Source organism: Pan troglodytes, chromosome 4 (assembly GCF_028858775.2).
Source record: "Pan troglodytes isolate AG18354 chromosome 4, NHGRI_mPanTro3-v2.0_pri, whole genome shotgun sequence".
Taxonomy (NCBI): domain Eukaryota; kingdom Metazoa; phylum Chordata; class Mammalia; order Primates; family Hominidae; genus Pan; species Pan troglodytes.
In genome coordinates, this window is record NC_072402.2 from 170,303,867 (window position 1) to 170,322,777 (window position 18,911).

The 18,911-nt window shown below is 49.9% G+C and overlaps 2 protein-coding genes across 4 annotated transcripts in view; one reads left to right on the forward strand and one right to left on the reverse strand.

The window, feature by feature from the left end:
• Nucleotides 1-1,073: 1,073 nt before the first annotated feature.
• The window catches only part of NEURL1B (neuralized E3 ubiquitin protein ligase 1B), a 46,955-nt gene continuing 29,117 nt past the window's right edge, over nucleotides 1,074-18,911 (forward strand). For 2 of the 3 annotated variants that reach the window (XM_003310959.6, XM_063811669.1), the window contains exon 1: nucleotides 1,074-1,289. In XM_003310959.6, the coding sequence (XP_003311007.2) occupies nucleotides 1,259-1,289 (31 nt within the window). In that variant the 5' untranslated portion in view covers nucleotides 1,074-1,258. The remainder of the gene's footprint in view (nucleotides 1,290-18,911) is intronic. The other variant, XM_016954209.4, reaches the window with a different exon arrangement.
• LOC112209248 (translation machinery-associated protein 7-like) lies at nucleotides 16,186-16,570 on the reverse strand. Its single transcript, XM_054684777.2, has one exon. It carries the CDS (start codon nucleotides 16,525-16,527, stop codon nucleotides 16,333-16,335), a length of 195 nt encoding a protein of 64 aa, XP_054540752.2. The 5' UTR covers nucleotides 16,528-16,570; the 3' UTR covers nucleotides 16,186-16,332.

Below are 18,911 nucleotides of genomic sequence, written 5' to 3' on the forward strand. Positions count from 1 at the left end.
AGCCTCAATTTCCCTATCTGTGAAATGGAAGTAATAATACATATTTCATAAGGTCTCAAGGGATACAAGAGCATGGAAAATAGAATTGAAAAAAACAGCTCATTTGGAATCGGGTCTTCTTGGGGAAGTCATTGCACTTCCTGGGCCTCAGTGTTCCAGCCTGTGAAATGGAGCTCGGGAAGGGCACAGCTGCACTTCCCACTGAGTGTGGTCCAGGTGCCTGAATGAGGAATGCCTGTTACTGCCTCTGCCAGGAACACTCTACCTATCTCTTCTCATGGCCGATGCCTTCTAGTCCATCAGATGGAGCTTCTGTGCCCCCACCCCAGATTCTCCCTATGCCCCCAAACAATGTCATCTCGTCACTCTACTGGGATCTGTTTTATTTTCTTCCTGGCTTGGATTATTATATAATGTGATCGTAATTGCTTGTTATTTCTATCTTCAGCATGCCATCTCCAGGGCAGTGGGGACCTTGTCTGTATCTACCCGGCCCAGCACAGTGCCTGGTGCATAGACTGTGCTCAATAAATATTTTAGTGAATGAGCGAATAAATTAATGAATATGGGTTCCCTCTTCCCAATCTTTGGACACTGGGTTTCTTCTGTTCCTCGGCACCTGGCCTAGGGGATAGAAAAGACTCCACCCAAACCCGGGAACCCTGGGTGTACTGTCTCCAAGCCCTTTACATGGTCCCAGGGGCCCGTCTGCCTCTGTGTAAGTTCCCCCGCGGCCGAATCACTCTCCAAAGAGGTCTCCCGGGGCTAGGACTTGGCCGGCTGGGGCCCCGCGCCTGGAAGAGGGCCTGGCACACAGTGGGCCTTCTCAAAGTGTTAGAACAAATGGGTGACAGGCCAGCAGACTGCCGATCCTGGCACCCGAGGGCACCCAGCTGCCCTGCGCGCCTTCCCGGCCCGGGCGCGGGAGCGGCGAGGGCGGGAGGCTTGGCTGTGCTTCTCCCGCCGCCTGGTGCAAACTTTCAAAAGATGCGGCGGCCGCGGCTCCGCCCCTGCACTGTTGGAGGCGGTGGGAGGCGGGGGCGGAGCCGGCGGGCCCGGGCCGGTGGCTCCGCCTCCTCCTCCCGCAGGCGCCGCCGCCGCCTCCCTCCCGGCTCCCGCCCCAGCTGCCGCCCGCCGGCTCGCCCGTGCAGCGGCGATGCCCCGGAGCGTCGACCCCGGTCCTGGTCCCTGGCCCGCCGCGTAATTAGCCTCCGCGCGCCCAGAGCGCGCCGCCGCCAACGCCGCGCCCGACGCAGCGATGGGCAACACGGTGCACCGGACCCTGCCAGGTACGCCGGGGAGCCCTGCCCGGGAGGAGGGCGCCGGGCTTCTCTCCTCCGGGGGACCCGCTGGGTGACTCTGGAGAGCTACCCCACGCCCCTTGGAGCCCTCGGCTCGCAGCGGGCTGGAGTCTCCGGTACCTCCCGGACCTCAGCTCGGCGCGCGCCCCGCGGCTGGGCTTTGCGCCCCGGGAGGGCGGGTACCGCGTCCTGGTTACCTTGGGGACCCCAGTCCTCATTCTCCCGGCTTTGGCCAGATGCGCAAAAAGGCCCGCTGGGGCGATGCCGCGCGCCCCCTCGCCTTTGTTCCAGCCCGAGGGCGCTGATGAGCAAACTCAAGGCGACCTGGGTGGGGGTGACTGGAGCCGGGCTCGCCAGGGCTTCCGACGGTCAGAAGCCACCCGTGGTGCCAAGACTGCAGCTGCCGAGAGTGAGGGGTGCTCTCAGGGGCACCCCAGTTTCCAGCCTCCCAGCACCCCCGCGGCACATGCTGCCTTGCTTTGGCCACGTTCCCACGCGCACCCCGGTTGCGCCCCCCTCTGGTGTCCGCTCCACTGGGGACTCCTTCGCCCCCTCGGAGTCGCTGCTGCAGATCGCATCGCCCCCTAGTTAAAATCGCCCCAGAATTTCTGGGACCGGAGTGAGGGGATCCGGAGCAGGGTAACGGGGTAGGAGGAGGCCTTACTGGAAAATACATGGTAATTGTGGGAACAGATCAGCGGTCCCGCGCCCGCGCGCGCCCGTGGAGGCTCAGTGCCCAGCACTTTGCATACCCCAGCTCGGTATGCAAAGAAGCTTCGCGATAAAGATGTGTATCCCAGTTTTACAAATAAAAAAATTGAGTGTCAGAAGAGGTGAAATGACTCACCCAAGGTCACACAGCTAGTAGTGGGAGAATCTGGAGTGGGACCTGTGTCTCTCTGCCCTCCCTCCCCTCACACGCCCAAGTATTTAGAAGTATTTTGTCTTAAGGCTGGGCCTTTGTAGCATCCTTTGGGCAAAAGGTGAGAGGAGTGTGTGTGTGTTTAAAGTACAAAGGCTCGGCTCAATGGGGAAGCAAGTCAGCTGTGAGGTTCATTTAGTGTGAGGTTCTGGAAGAGGGACATATCACCCCATCTCTGCTGTAACACTCCCATATAGCTCTCCCTTCTAGGCATTACATGCTCTTAAAGAATAATTTCCCCTGGAGCGGGCTGAAGTGGACAGTGCTGAGCCCAGGATTCCCAGGGTCAGCTTATGGAAGAGGAGCCAACTCCTACTTTACAAGCCTCTGAGCAACTGCACTCAAACGTTCAAATTCCCAGAGAGCTGTAATCATCAGCCGAGTCACCAGCTAGTCAGTGGCAGAGGTGGGATTAGAACCCAGGTCTGCTTACTGGAGGGTGGCCTCTACCTCCTGTGGACAGGGCTATTGCCAGGTTGGGGGAGAACCCACCCGCGGGTCAGGAGATATCTGGGGATGTTGGCAAATAGGGCAGCAGATATTCTCGCCACAAAGACACTGGGATGAGGCACCTCAGCACAGGCCCCTTTGCTTGGTTTCTTAATTTAAAAATGTTTATACTATTCTAGTAAAAAGCCATTCTGCCACCTGTGGGTCAGCCTTGGGGTGCATAAAGGGACAGACACACGCCAGGCAGGCTAAATATAGCTGGAGATTTATGTATTCTCCATCCCTCTCAACTCTCTCTCTGTGGGCTGGGCCACCCTAGTCTGGGAGCTGGCAGTTAAGGTTGGTTACCCACTGCAGTGTCTAAGTATGGGGAATTCAGACTCTCCTCTGGGGCTTGAAGCTTGCACTGAGTTTGAGGAAGGGGTCAGAACCGGAATTCCTGAGTCACATCGGGTGGCAGATGCCAAGAATATGAAGGGCCGTTAATTGTTTTCCGACCTACCAGTATGAGTTTCTTGCACACCCTGTGCTGTTTTTTATACCTCTGTGCTTGGCATGTGATGGTCCCCATGCATGGATTGTCCTTTCTTGTCTAGTCTGCCTTTCAAAATCCAGTTGTCGTTACCTCCTCCAGGAAGCTTTCCCTGACCACCCACAGTCTCATCCTTTGCTCTGCTATCTGGATACCTGAAGTCCTTTCCTGCTCATCGTTGCAATGACTGCATTGTCACTGCCTGTCTCTGTGACTCTTTGCGGTTCCCTGAGGACAGAGCCCTTGTCTTGATCATCTTGTATCCCTGGTTGCCCATCCCAGAGACTGGTGCCTGGCAAGGGCTCAAAAACTGGTGGTGGAGCTCGAATGTTGCCTGAATCTTAGGCTGAAGGAACACTTGGCACAGTCTTGCCCTGTAGAATCCTTGTGCTTTCGTTCTCAGGAAAAGGACACATGCGTGGGGTTCTTTCTGCGGGACTTGAAATAGAGAGCTGGCATTTGCTGAGCACCTGGATTCCATGCCAGGCTTCCTGCATATGTGGCTTCATTTACACGCCAAGCATGCTTCTCCTCAAGGCTTCTGCACTTCCTGATCCCTCTCCCCGGCACATTCTTCTGCCCTCCTCCCCATGGCTCCCACCAGGCTTCCTTGGGGTCTCTGCTTGAATGAGGAGCCTGCTGTTGCCCCAACCCCACTCACTCCTTTGACCCAGCTTTAAGTTTCTCCTTAGCATGTGTCACTATGCGACACGCTGTATGTGTAGTTAGCAGTTTCTTGTCTGTCTCCCCCAGGGAGATTTTGTCTGTTTTATTCACTGCTATACGTTTAGCACCTGGAGCAGTGGCTAGTACAGAGTAAATGTTCAGTAAGTACGTGTTGGATGGGATGAATGGATGAATTTAATTCTTCTAACATCCCTGCAATGTAGGCATTATCATCTCCATATTACAGTTGAGAAGCCAAGGCTCAGAGAGGTAAAGTGGCTTGTCCCAGCTCACACAGTTCACCTAGTTGGCAGAACTGGGATTGAAATTTATGTTAACTTAGCTCGAAAGTCCTGCATTCTTATTCTGACATGCTGTGGCCTCCCAGCCCATGATTTAGATAACATTTATTGCGTTCCCCACCATGCACGTGGCATGCTACACTATACAATAAGGAAATGCCAAAGAAAGGGAAGGTTGTTTATGATCGATTGCGGAAGCCTCTTGGCAGCTCTTGCAAAGTGCATCAGCATATTCAGAGAAATGCCCTTTAAACAGAACGCGCAGCACAGGACCTCATATCTACTAAGCTCCTACTGTGTGCTCTACATTCTCTTTCCAGTTGCAACTCAACCCTGCAAAGTAAGGTGCCATTCTCCACCATTTTAAATAGATTAAGACACTTTGCATACAGTTAGGCAGTGGCAAAGCTGGGCTTAAAAGACTGAGACCTGTCTGACTCCTCATACCATGTAGTCCTTCTCTCTCGAGTCCGTTAGCCTTCATCTGGGTATTTGAAGGGAGAAAAAAAGTGTAAGCAGGTGGGGATAGGGGAGGGCAGCGTTCCAGGATGAGAGTGAGGGGAGGTGGAGGGAGGGACTCATCCCCTTCTCCTAACAGCACATTCCAATCCCTTCCTTCTCGCCTCTTGGGCTCACCCGCAGCTCTGGTTGGAGAATACACTAAATTCAAACAACAGGTTGGGTTTCATCATTAAGTTGGCCCACGCTTGACCGAACCAACAGCTTTTTCGTATTAGCTCAATAACCGGGCATCCCGGAGCTTTGGAGTGAGGAAAGCGTGTTGATCCCGCTCTATACCAAGCCCTTGGTCAAGGGCTTTACCCACAGTATCTATTTGAAATCCTCATAACAACCCTTTAGAGGGACTATATTTATCCCCACTTTACAGGGCAGCAAGTGGAGGCTCAGAGAGGTCAAGGACACAGAGTAAGGGGAGAAGCAGCCTCCCCTAACCTACATGGACAGTCTGTAAGTGCTGCATCCAGACAAAGAAGCACTCGCTTACCCCAGACAGTCTGACATCCTCCCTTGCAGAGCCCCTTTCTCTTTTTGGCCCAGATAAGGGGCCATGTGGATGCTGAGCCTAGCCGGGACACATCTGCTGCTCCCTGACTTCCCATCTGAGCCATGGGTGGTGTTGCTCCCAGGGCCTGGCAGCCACTGTTTTCCCTGGATCTGGACTTTCTCAGCTCTTGGGAGGACAGCGACCCTTGTCACCCTCCTTCCAGCCATGGCAATACTGCGTGGATGGCCCATGGAGTGATATTGCCTTTTCTCTTTCTACCTCTCCTCCCCCTTCCCCAGGCACAACTTCACGTTCAGTTGGGCTTTACCTTGCTTGTCTTGTCCCATCTTCCTCCCTTCCACCAGGTCATTAAGAACCACCTCTATCAGTGATTCTGTAGAATCAGAATCGCTTGCTACCCTCAGGAGCTGGCCCTAGTGGAAGGGGCCAACATGCTCTAACAGAATGGGACACCCAGTTGGTCACATCACTAAAGAGCACAAGTTACTGCTACCCTGTGACTCAGAGAGGGAAAGTCAGCACCCAACACTCCACGCAAGGCCTGGCCACCAGACCATGTGGTCTCTCCACCGTGGGTTGTGACCAGCTGTAAAAAAAAATCTTTAATGACATAGAATTTTTAAAATCTGGTGCATTTATGTAGTAAGAGTATTTTTGCTTCATAAACTTTTGTTTCAGTTGCGCATGCGGGTGTGTGTGAGATGTGTGTTTTGTGTGTTGCCATGTAAAATGCATTTCTTTCCCTGGGTCACAGCGGGAGCCATTGAGAGTTGGAAGGCCCCTGGCCTACAGCAGTGCAAGGCTGGTGTTATGGTATTAGACTCAGATCTTAGAGTCAAGCTGCCTGGGTTCAAATTTCAGCTCGGCCAGTTCCCAATGGCATGACCTCTCTGTGCCTCAGTTTCCTCACAGGGAGACTAGGGGTCGCTCCTTCACGGTTGGTAGGGGTGGGAATTACATGGAATAGAGAAAGTGAGTGTTCAACAAATGCCCAGGATGGTAGCCATCGTGGTTCTGGGAAGAGAGGCCTCGGGCCTGCTCCTAGAGTCCCTGCACGGGGCTGGCTGACAGGTGCCCTTCACTCCTTGCCTTGAAAACCCTGCCCCAGGTGACCACAAGCCTCAAACCAAGGGGCTGAAGATGGGGAGGCACCCCTTTCCTGTCTACTGTCAGCAATTCCCAAGGGTTCCTTGGGCTCTTTCCTGAACACCTGATTTCTGCTAAGAAGGATATGCCTGGTGGGTTGCATTTACAGTTCTCCTGCAGGGGAACACAGCCTGGGTTTAAGGACTCAAGTTCTAGCAGGAGAGACCAACAAAGACACAGCAGTTACAGTACGTGGTCGGCGGGGAAGCTCAGGGAGTTGTGAGAGCCCAGAAGATGCAGGGGAGGCTTCCTGGAGGAGGTGCGCTCTGTCTAGCTGAGCCCGGAAAGAAGAGACATCAGCTAGGAGAAGGGAGTGAGAAAGGCTGTTCAGGGCACCATGTGCAAAGGCCTGAGGGAGGGGGAGCAGCACAGGTGTGGGGAGCTGTGGAGTTCTGAGGACCCCAGTGCAAATGGGGGTGGGATGTGAGGTCACAGCAGTGGGAAAGTCTGGAGGCGGGGGCCGGGGGTAAGAGGAGGCTCCTTGTAGGCCAGGCTGCAGTCAGGAGGCTTGGCTTTCTCAGCTGCCACACTCCCAACCGGGATAATGTGCTGTGTTTGCCAGCAGGGGCGTAGCATTTTCCCTGGGCTGGACCTCAAGGGCCGCTCAGAACAGGCTGTTTAATCTCCCCCATGGAGAAGAGTCAGCTCTGCCTCTCTTTTGGACCAAAGGGTTTTCTGTACTTATGGTGCTCTCTGAGGGCTTAAAATAGAAGCCCAGAGGCCAGGTGTGTGGTTAGAGCTTAGAGCAGAGAGGGAAGAGGGAGGGCGCCAGGTCGCAGCCCGGCAGGTAACACACGCTCACCTGGGCAGCGTTGCGGGGTGGTCCGAGCTTCTGCACACCTGCCCTGCACTAGGCCCTTTATTCCATCCCATTGAAACCATCACGAGAGCCTTGCGAGGCAGTCTTCTCATGTCACAGAAGGGGAAACTGAGGCTCAGAGGGGTAGTGAGACCTGCCCGGCCCAGGTGGCCAGGAAGTGGCAGAGCGAATTGGATCCCAGGCACGCTGGGCTCCACACCCCTTCCCCTCCATCCCACAGGGCACTGCACCCTGGGGCCTCTTGCGGCTCCTCTTGCTGACTTGCTGCTGCCCCTTGTCCTCGTCCTGAGCACCTGAGCTCCACCCTTCTTGCAGGTGCACTCCCTTTGCCCTCTGAAGATGAATTACTTCTGTCCACAGCCGCCAAAATGAAGCTGTGCCTAGAGAAGCCCCCTGCCCCCGCCCACCTCACCCCAGGCCTGTAGACTCTGGAACTCAAAAGCTGGATGTGGCCTCTGGGAATCTTGCCTGAGAGGAGACGGGGTGAGCTTGAGTTCTGTGCTCCTTCTTCCTGCCCAACTAGGACTCAGGCTCCTGACTCATCTGCCTGGTAAAAACTGGCCCATGCTGACACCCCCAGCCCCCAATGGCAAGCATCACAGTGCTCCCAATACCTTCCCTGGGCCCAGGGTCCTCACAGGCCCTTCCCCCATCCCGGACTTCCAGGCAGCCCCCACCAGTCAGTGAGCAAGGGCCCAGGTGAGGGTGAGAGCCGTTTGTCATCCAGGGCCCGCGTCTGTCCTGCAGGTGAGAAGTGTCCTGTCCCCATGCTGTGCCCCCAGCAGCAGCAGATTAACCGCACAGGCTGGAGTCCTTCCTTCTCGGGTCTGAGTCTGGGCCTCGCCCCTTTTTAGCCAGACAAGTGACGTAACCTCTCTAAGCCTCGGTTTCCTCTTCTACAGAAAGGGGAGAATGATGTTACCTCTCAGGCATGCCAAGTGTCCAGCAGGTACTAAGTGTTCACACGTAGCACCTGCTAGGATTATGTATTCACTGGGAGATGAGCCCCTCCTCCACACTGATCTTAGGATTGGGTGCTCTCAAGGGAGACAGACACAAAAGAATAACCACTAACTTGTATCACGTAGCCCGTCCGTGCCAGACAGTGTTCTCAGCAGGTACGTCCATGTCTATCAGGACAAGCCCTGGGAGATGGCTCCTATTATTAGTGCCCCAACTCTTGGGAGAACGTAGGCACAGAGAGGGAAGGTAACTTTCCCAGGGAACACAGCTCAAGCAGTCCAACATGATTCCAGCTAGAGGGAAGGAATGTCAGTGTGGAAGGGAATGTTGGGTCAGGGTGGAGGGTTCCCATGGAGGACATTTCCCATTTGCACTGGAAGCCTTCGTCGTATTTGGCAGAACTCTGTAAGCATTTAGAAATCTTGGCAGGTTCATTTTTAATTGCTCACCTAGTTCTTTTACTTTTCTTTGTCTCACATCGCACCTCTAGGCATGGCAGGGTGGGGGCCCTCTCCAGGCAGCCTGTGGGTTCACCACGGGGATTCCCAGCAGATAGTCCCCAAGGTCTGGTGTGCAGATCTCCAACTCCCTGCCCAGGCAGGTCAGGGGAGAGCTGATGCCCTGAGGGCTTTCTGGGCAGCAAATCAAAGGCCATGCCATCCCCAGGGAAGCAAAGACTCTCCAGCAGCATAGTCTGGGGGGGCCGTGGTGGCCTGAGAGCTGCCTGCAGACCTGAAGGGGAAGTGCATGGTGGACCCAATGCAGACATGACCAGTGTGTAGACATCAAAGGAGAGCAGATTCCAGTTCAACCAAAGGAGGAACTAACTGTGGGAACTGTCTGGAGCTGGACAGTGGGGAGAGCGTGCCTGTCACTGGAGTACACAGGTAATTAGTCAAACTGGGACTTGACATGGTTCTTGCAGAGGCCCTGGAGTATCCAATGCATCTCAGATGAATTATCCACGAAGACGCCTTTTGACCCTGGGGTCTTCCAGGGAATGCCTTCCAGCGCCCATCTGCCGAACTCCTGCAAAGCCCTTCACTTCTTTTTTTTTTTTGAGACAGAGTCTTGCTCTGTTGCCCAGGCTGGAGTGCAGTGGTGCAATCTTGGCTCACTGCAACCTTTGCCTCCCGGGTTCAAGCAACTCTCCTGCCTCAGCCTCCCAAGTAGCTGAGACTATAGGCACCCACCGCCACACCCGGCTAAATTTTGTATTTTTAGTAGAGATGGGTTTTCACCATGTTGGTCAGGCTGGCCTTGAACTCCTGACCTCAGGTAATCTGCCCACCTCGGCCTCCCAAAGTGCTGGGATTACAGGTGTGAGCCACCACTCCTGCCTGGCACCCTTCACATCTTTCACTTAGTCCCCCTTTCAGTTCTGCATGGCAGAGGGTTTAGCCCCACTTTATAGATCAGGACATATAAGGCACAGGACAGTGACGTCACCTGCCTCAGCCCAGTTCTCATACCTCCCTGTGTCCACCCAGCCTCAGAACTTTCAGATAGCGGCAGGTGTTTCTGAGCAGAGTTTGGGACAGCCATCCCAGGACTGCAGACCCAGCAAACTCATCCCTTCTTCTCCTTTCATCTTCCTATTACCAGGACTTAGGGCCACCCAGAGCTGGCCGCTAGCCTCACTTCTAGGCAAGGGGGGAAAGTTCTTTAATGACTAAGCCATTTGGGGAAATGGGTGGGCTCAAGGTGTCTTGGGCAGTATTGGCACTTGGCAGAATGCCCACAGCTATTAAACAGTGTATTTTGTTTACATCCTCAACATTACACATTGTTTATATCACAATTGCATCCCTCAGGCACGTATTTTCTTTCCTTTTGCTACAAGGATGGATTTATGAGATGGGTCTGCGCTGTACTCCGTGTCTCCATTGCCAGGTCTGCCTGGTAACTTTCCAGTCCAAACAAGCAGATCTCCATGTCTCAGAAAAGCTTCCCTTCTCTTAAAGTTTGGTCCATTCAAGGGCAGGAGATGGCAGAGTGGAATTTCCATGTCTCTGCAGGAACTTCAGCCCTGCAGATAGGTCACTCAGGGGCTCTGTTCTCAGGACCAGAGGGTGCTCAGAATCCCCATCCCAGCTCCCACGTGGCAGATGGGGATACTGAGGACCAGAGCCTGGCACAAGGTCACCAGGTGATTACAAATGGGGTCTTTCGCTGGAATCTCAAGAAAGGTGGTGGAAAGAGGGTGGGTTTGGAGGCAGTCCCAAGTTTGAATCTCAGTTCCACTGTCTCTAAGCTGTATGATCCTGGGCAAGTCTGTTCCTCCCTGAGCTGTGTTATACACAAAGTTTTGGTGCCGCAAAAGGAATAGCACTCAAATATACATTTTCTTAATGCTCAGCAAGGCAAGTTACTTCTATAGAAGGGTGTGCTCTTACAGATGGAGCAATGGTGAGCGCACACTTGGACAAGGGAGGGGAAGGGGTTCGTATCCCTGACGCACGTGACCCCTGCTGCTGTGTTGTTCCCCTATTGGCTAGGATTAGACCGCACAGGCTAAACTAATTCCGATTGGCTAATTTAAAGAGAATGATGGGGTGAGTGCTTTGGCGGGAGTCAGGGCAGAGCAGGTAGCAGGTAATCGGAATGAGTTAGGGTGGAGCAGGTGAACAGAATGATGGAGCAGATAATCTGAACGAGTTAGAGTGGAGCAGGTGATCAGAATGAGTTAGGGTGGAGCCTGTGATCGGAATGAGTCAGGGTGGAGTAGATAATCGAAAAAGGTTGCTTTACGAGGAAGTTTAAAAGTAGAAGGCAAAACATTGAACATACTGACATATTAATTATTTGAAAAGAAATTTAGAACTCATATCTAACAACCCCTCCCCTTGTATTTCCTTACAGCTTTCTTTTCAAACTTTTTTAAACATGTCTTGGCTTAGTTGTTCTGCTTGATTTTCCAAAAGCAGTAGCTTCTCTGGATAAGGTGGAGGATAGTTAAGTGAGGTTTTAGTAAGTGCTGTTTTTATGAGCCTTTGCATCAACTTACAGATACATGGTATGACATAGCACCTGACAAGAATAAATGCACCTATCATGGCTGCGAGGGAAATAAGAATTGAGGGTATTATTCCTTTCCATTTACTGAATTACTCTTTTAGCCATCCTATAAAGGGGTCATTTACCCGAGTTGCTGGCTAACTCATTGGATAGAGCAGTCAGACCTTGCAATGCCTTTGTTATACTTCCATTAGGGGCGGTGTTGTTTGGGATGAAGGTGCAACATTGAGTTTTAATCATGACGCAAACTCTTCCTCTTTCTGCTAGTATGTCTAGGGCTATCCTATTTTCCTAAGCCATCTGGCTAGTAGCCCCATTTGTTCAGCTATTTCTTTAACAGCATCTCCAGTGTAGTTAATAAATCGCTGTTGGTTGTAATAGATGTAGTTTATCCAATCTACATTTTTATTAACTGTCACCCACCAAAATATTGACTCAAATCCTGCAGCTATTTGATTTCGGGCTTTAAATTGATCTGGTATTCCCCATGGGACTCCAATTGCATCTAAATAGACGTGAGAGTCAAAAGACCCATAAGGGCTTCTCTTGCTTTATGATGTCTTGTTTTTCCTCCCACTGGTTGATGAAATGCCAGGGTGAAAGTGATAGCCAACTGGACTAAAACACAAGTGCCACTCCAGTTATTCAGCGGAGTGTCCAGTAAAGGTCCACCACAACACCACCATACATCCGCTCTGGGATGAACAAGGGCTGACTTATTGGTAAGCTCTTGAAAGTTCTTAAGCTCACTGCATCCCTTCAGGTCTCCAAGGAAGGCTAAGTTTCTTCCCTGTCATGAGAGACACGAAGTGAACTTAGTGTTGGGAGATGGAAGCTGGATGGCCCTCGGGGGCTGACCCGCAGGGTGCTGGACTTGGGGATATAGCAGAGAGAGAGCTTGGCACCACTTATTACTTCAGGCTGTAGAATCCTGGAAAAGAGCTACCATGCAGCCCACACCTGGTCGACTGGAAGACCACCTTAGTGGAAAGGTGACAATTTGGGCCTCTGGCCTGGCATGTACACAAGCATAACAATTGCTTTTGTTTAACGTGCAGACAGAATATTTGATCCATTCCAACCAGGCATTTGCATCTTGGTATTCTGTCTAATTGCCAATGTTTGTTTTAACTCTTTAACTTCTATGATCCTCTAGCAAAATGAATGTTTGGTTTTTAGGAAATTACAGAAACCGGTTGGGGCAGTCCATCCTTGCTGTTTAGTGGTCCACAGAACGTTGGACCAACTACGGCATAAAAGCTCTACATCAGGGGGCAAGACTCCTAGTTGACACTGGGGTCTTTATCGAAATCTTCCCAGATTAAATGGTCCTAATTTACTAATGCCCAGTCTGAAGAAAGTCAGGAGGGATAGAGGTACTTTTCTGAAGTAGAGAGCTGTCTTTGACTTGGCAAGTCCCCACAGGGTATAACAAGGCAAGCATTAAATGCAATAGTTTGAGGTGAAATTGACTTGGTTTTGTTAATAACTAGATGGTCATCAATAGGGCGAGGAAGAAGAAAGAGTAATAGAATCAAGAGTTTAGCTTTAGTTTGGTAGGGTTTTCCCCTGGGACTATGGCCCACGACTCTGGAGGGGGTGGCGCTTTCTTGACTCAGATGTGATGAGTCCATCCCTTTTTCACTGTACAAACAGCAGTCTTGGTGGTTAGCAGCACAAGGTAGGGTCCTTCCCAGGCTGGCCTGAGTTTTCCTTCTTTCCATCCTTTGATGAGAACGTGATCGCCAGGTTGGTGCTGGTTTACTGGAAATTCTAGGAGTGGTACATGTGCTAAAACACTTAGTTTTGAGGGAAAGGTAAGTGGGAGATAAACCAAGTATATAATTTCTAAGAAATTGACCTTTGTTTTAAATGTGGGGACGTCAGCAGTGGACTTTATAGTACTTGGTGCCTTCTTACTGAGAAACTTCCTTTAGCACCTGTTTTTTTTAGTTTTTAGACTGAAGAAATCCAAACACCATTTTATATTTGACAATGCTTCCTGTATGATTTTTATACCAGATAAGCTAAATTTCACCTTTATATTAGTGTGTCAATGTTAAACTTAGTTTTAATAAAACTTTGTAGACATTTAATTTTTAATGTCTGACCATAAGGTAAAATTTTTATAGACTCTTTTTAACCTTTTATAATTTTTGTTAAAGAGCAGGTTAGTGCTTTAAGAAAAACCCGTCATGTTATTTTAATGTCCAGTTCACAGAAAAACTGGATGATACCCTTTTAACTTTAGCCAATATGTTTACACACAGAATTTCCTTTACAATTTAACGTTTTAAAACTTGCTTAAACCTTCAAAACAAAAAAAATTTTAACCTTTTAATGTAGGTAAAAGTCCACATTCTTATGCCTCTTTATAATCCTTTTACTAAAAGTATATTTTACTTTCCTTATACACCTTGCACATAAACTTTTTTCAATAGTTTTACATTCAGGAGGCCTAATTACTTTTAAATTATACAATATTTCTTGCATAAATTCCCTTTTATAACACATTTTTTTTTCTTTCACAACTTTCAGACAATTCTTCAACATGCCTCAACTTTCTGACTTACTGCAAACATCTCTTTCTTTAAACAACCAGTTATTTTAGGACAATAATTTACCATGTAACATTCTTTTTACATAAATTCTCCCCCAACTTTTTTTTTCCCCTAAAGATGATAACCATTCTTTTCCAAAGTGAACTTCCTTCATGTCTGTGGACTAGACTGCCTAAGGCCATAAGATTAGAAGTTAGGATAATACATGTTACACTGTTAACTTTTAGCAAATTTTACTTTTATTGAAAACCTTGTAAGTTTGGGATTTCAATTATCCTTTGCTGTTAATAAAACCTTGTTCATTCCAAATTAACTTAGAATTGGTATAGATGGTTCCTTCCTGGTTCTGTAAGTACTTTAAGGCTTGGCTGAGTGGAAACAGCTCGCACTTTGAGCAGACCAATTATTAGGCAATTTTCCTAACTCTGCTTTTACAAGAGTTTCCTTATCAATTACTGAACACCTATTGTGTCTTTTTCCCTCAATCACCTGGGAGGAACCATCTATCGTCCAGTCCTGAAGGGAGCTCCTCCTAGGTCTGGTGAGACCTTTGCGTGGTAATTAATTAAGACTTAGATCCCCTGTTAGGAAACCTGCTGGGTTAAGGGAATTATCAGTGGTTAATGTTAAATCATCTAACAGAATAGCCCCATACTTTAAGATTTTTGAGTTAAACTATTTTTTTTTTTTTTTTTTACTTAGGATAGTTCTGAACTGGTGAGGTGTGCTCACAATGAGGTTTCCTCTAAAAGTTATTTTTCTACTTTTTTCTGTTAGCAAAGCCGTTGCCACTACAGATTGAATGTATTTGGGCCATCCGTAGGGTACTGGGTTAGGGATTTTTGATAGGAAGGCTACGGGTTGTCAGTGGCCTCAGTGCTTTTGGGCTACACCCTTGTTTACACTGACAACAAAGTGGTATTGGAGTGTTATAGGGTCACGGAGAAGACCTTTAATTATCAATTATAGGTTCTAAATTTACCTTGGCTTTTAAAGGAATAGGGTACACTGGTTTTTTCTTAACTACTTGTATATCTCTCCCTTTCTCTTTGACTTTGTCTCTCTTTGACTCCCTCTTTGTCTTTCTGTCTCTTCTCTCTCTTTCCCCTCTCTCTTTTTCTCTCCTCTCTCTCTGCTGGTCTTTCCTTGCCTCTGCCAGCCACTTAGGCTGCTGTTCTCCCCTCTCCTTCCTCTTCACCTAGGGAAGGGACCGGAGGGAGTGGAGCTGCTCTTTCTTCCCCCAAGAAGAAAGTGGGGGCGTTTGTGTGAGGTTCAACCCTTGAAATCAGCAGAAGGCTCAACCCCTCAAACCAGGGATGTCTCGCCTTGCCTGTCCCGGAAGTCTCAACCCCTCAAACCAGGGGGTGTCTTGCCTTTCCTGCCCTGGAAGGCTCAACCCCTCAAACCAGGGGGTGTCTTGCCTTCCTCGTCCTGGGAGGTTGACCTGTTTCCCTCCTTTCCCCCTCTGAAGGTCCTTTGCACACTTCCCACTTGTGCTGTCCTCTCTGGCTGCTCCCTAAGGGAGAATTAGGCCCCTCTTAGTGTTGGTGTGCTAGTATAAATCCTACGGCAGGATCCACCCTAAACCATATGAGGTAGCTACAGAACCACGGAGAGGACCCACTCACTCCGTCCAGCAGTAGGACTTGCACCATCCACACACAACACCGCAAGCAGGGTGGTCATTCACGCACACACACATTTAGCCCTCCAGAATTTGATCACCAAGGAAGTAGTTTACTGGCTTCCACGGCTGCTGCTTCCTTGGTCTATGCACAGTTGTTGCCGCAGTATGTGAGGATCCTTTAAGCTAGGTTGCTGGCCAGTGTTTGTTTTTTTTTTTTTTTTCCCTCCACGTTGCTGAGAGCTCAGGTTATTCCTCACACTGGGTGGGTCTTGTTTCTAACCCTTGAGGCTGCCACAATAGGGCGGGGTGCACCTCCTCACAAGAACCAGAGACCGCCCCCTGAGGGGAATATAATCACGGGCGAGCCCCCAAATTGTTATATATAAAGTTTCGGTGCCGCAAAAGGAATAGCACTCAAATATAACATTTTCTTTTTAATTCTCAGCAAGGCAAGTTACTTCATAGAAGGGTACATCCTTACAGATGGAGCAATGATGAGTGCACACTTGGACGAGGGGAAGGGGTTCTTATCCCTGACGCATGTGGCCCCTGCTGCTGTGTCATTCCCCTATTGGCTAGGATTAGACTGTGCAGGTTAAACTAATTCTGACTGGCTAATTTAAAGAGAATGACGGGGTGAGTGCTTTGGCGGGAGTCAGGGCAGATCAGGTAGCAGGTAATCATAATGAGTTAGGGTAGAGCAGGTGATCAGAATGAGTTAGGGTGAAGCAGGTAATCTGAACGAATTAGAGTGGAGCGGGTGATCAGAATGAGTTAGGGTGGAGGAGATAATCGAAAAAGGTTGCTTTACTAGGAAGTTAAGTTTATTTTTTATTTATTTATTTATTTTTACAAAAGTTTATTCTTAAATGTACGACAGCTCCAAGACAACACTTAATTCCAGCTATACGTGGCAAAAGATGTTATAGCAGGGAATAGAGAGGTTTAAATACAGATGAAATAAAGGGTCACCATCTCCTCAGGCACAAGGAACAGCTTACTTTTTGCCAGATTTCTTAATTCCACCTATGGCCAAGAGCCCCTTCTCCACGGCCTTCGCTTTTAGCTCCTCGAGTTTCTTCTGCTCCTCTTTTTGTTTCTGCTTGAAAGCCTTATCTTCCTCGTCCATCTCCTTGGCCTGCTTCTTGGGCTGTTTCAGTGGCTTCTTCTTGCCACCTTCGCGGCTGGACATGGCACCTGCTGCCGCTTCCCCGGAAGTTAAGTTTAAAAGTAGAAGGCAAAGAATTGAACACACTGACATATTAATTCTTTGAAAATAAATTTAAAACTCCTAACAACCGCCATGTCCTCATCTTTAGGATGGGGATAATGACAGTCCCTCCCTCCCTCATGGGGCTGCGATGATGAATAAATAGGAGATTCTAGGTGAAGTCCAAATCCAGCACAAGCTGGGAACTCTGTTAAGTGGCCATTACCTTTTTTCCTTGGAGGCAAGGGATCTGTGCTCCCAAAATTGATCTGTGCAGTAGGACCAAATAGTCCTGCTATAGACTATTTGAGTCAGCCCCTCACGTCCCCATGATAGATGACTGGTTGGCTAGGGAAGCAATTCTGCATGATAACCAACAGCATGCATGGGCTTTGGATTCAGACCTGAGTCGAATCCTCACCGTGCTGTTTATCTGCCTCATGAACTTGTGCCAGCCCCTTACCCTCTCTGGGCCTAATGTCCCTATCTGTGAAATGGGCTCATAGGGCTATAGAGAGGACCAGTGAACCAAGGACTGTCAGATCGCCAGAACTTAGGACACATGGGATGGAGATTCTAATCAGGGCTCCTGTGGGTGGAGGATTACCCAGGTGCTGAGGCAAGAGACTGAAGGCACAAACTGTTCCAGTATAATAAAGAAAATGGTTAGCATAAGAATAGTCATAATACAAATTAGATATAGAGATGATCATGGACAATTATCAATCATTATTATAAACATTATTAATCATTAGCTTTTAATATTACTCTTTGTTGCATTACTAATATAACCTAGGAATAACCGGTGGGTATAGGGTCAGGTGCTGAAGGGACATTGGGAGAAGTGACCCAGAAGGCAAGAGGTGAGTCTTCTGTCACGCCCGCATAAGGGTTGCTTGAGGGCTCCTTGGTCAAGTGGTAACGCCAGTGTCTGGGAAGGCACCTGTTACTTAGCCGACCACGAAAGGGAGTCTCCTTTCCTTGGAGGAGTCAGGGCACACTCTACTCCACCAGCTTCTTGTGGAAGGCTGGATATTATCCAGGCCTGCCCGCAGTCATCCGGAGGCCTAAACCCCTCCCTGTGGTGCTGTGCTTCAATGGGCACACTCCTCGTCCACTTTCATGTTCCTCCCATACTCCTGGTTCCTCTTTGAAGTTCGTAGTAGATAGTGGTAGAAGGAATAGGGAAAATCTTAAAGTCTTTGATCTTTCTTATAAGTGCATAGAAGAAAACGCTGACCTATGCTGCCTTCTCTGTCTGCTTCAGCTACCTAAGAGGGAAGGGCCCCCTGTCCAGTGATCACGTGACTTGCTTCACCTTGTCAATCACTTAGAAGATTCACCCTCCTTACCCTGCCCCCTTGTCTTGTATGCAATAAATATCAGTGCACCCAGCCTTTCGGGGCCACTTACCGGTCTCCGCGTCTTGGTGGTAGTGGTCCCCCGGGCCCAGCTGTTTTCTCTTTATCTCTTTGTCTTGTGTCTTATTTATTACAATCTCTCGTCTCCGCACACAGGGAGAACACCCCCTAAGCTCCGTAGGGCTGGACCCTACAGGCTCCAGAGCATGCCTTCCAAGCACGTAGCCCTTTACCTCTTGGGGAAGGGAGCAGAAGTCCATGCGGGCTTCCTGCAGGCATCCTCAGTCCACACTTACCTGCTCTCATGAGGCTTTCAGGCGTTTGGGGGAAGCCCTGCGTGGTGAGTGAGGGAGAGAGAGAAGAGAAGGCTGCATCTCCAGAGAAGGACGAGACACGCATCAGAGTCACTTCCTGGGGGGCCTCAGAGCCGAGTGTGGCTGGGAAGATGACATTAGCTGACCTACCTTGTGTCAGGCACTGTGTTGACCTCCTTCCCTGCGGGGATGACTTCTGCACTTTGCCGTCAGGAGCCATAGCATCTTTGTCATAGCCTTGGGAGCCAGGCTGGTATGAGTTCAAACACCCATGCCACAATTCCTGGTCATGGGCAGCTCACCCAATCTCTCAGAGCCGCCCTCCTCCCTGGGAGGGGGTCTGGTAGCCATCACCTCCTCCATCACCGTCAGGAGGTTCCTGCAAGGTCCTATGGGTGGGGGGCCATTGTCCCCTGGGAGGTCTGCCTCTCCCATCAGGCCCTACCCCCAATTCTTTTTCAGGCCTCAGGGACACTTAGCCCTGGGGCTCCGTCCCCCTGCTGTAATCAGTCACTTTCTTCCTTTTGTAGATGCTTTGCTTATTGTTCATCCCAAGTTCCGCCAAACTGTGGCCTTTGAGGAGCTCAAAACAAGCTGATTGATGACATTCACCACCACCCCTGCCCGCCCCCCCCCAAAGCTTCCTTCCTGAGACCAAGCCAGGGTATTGCTCACCCTCTGTGCCAGAAGG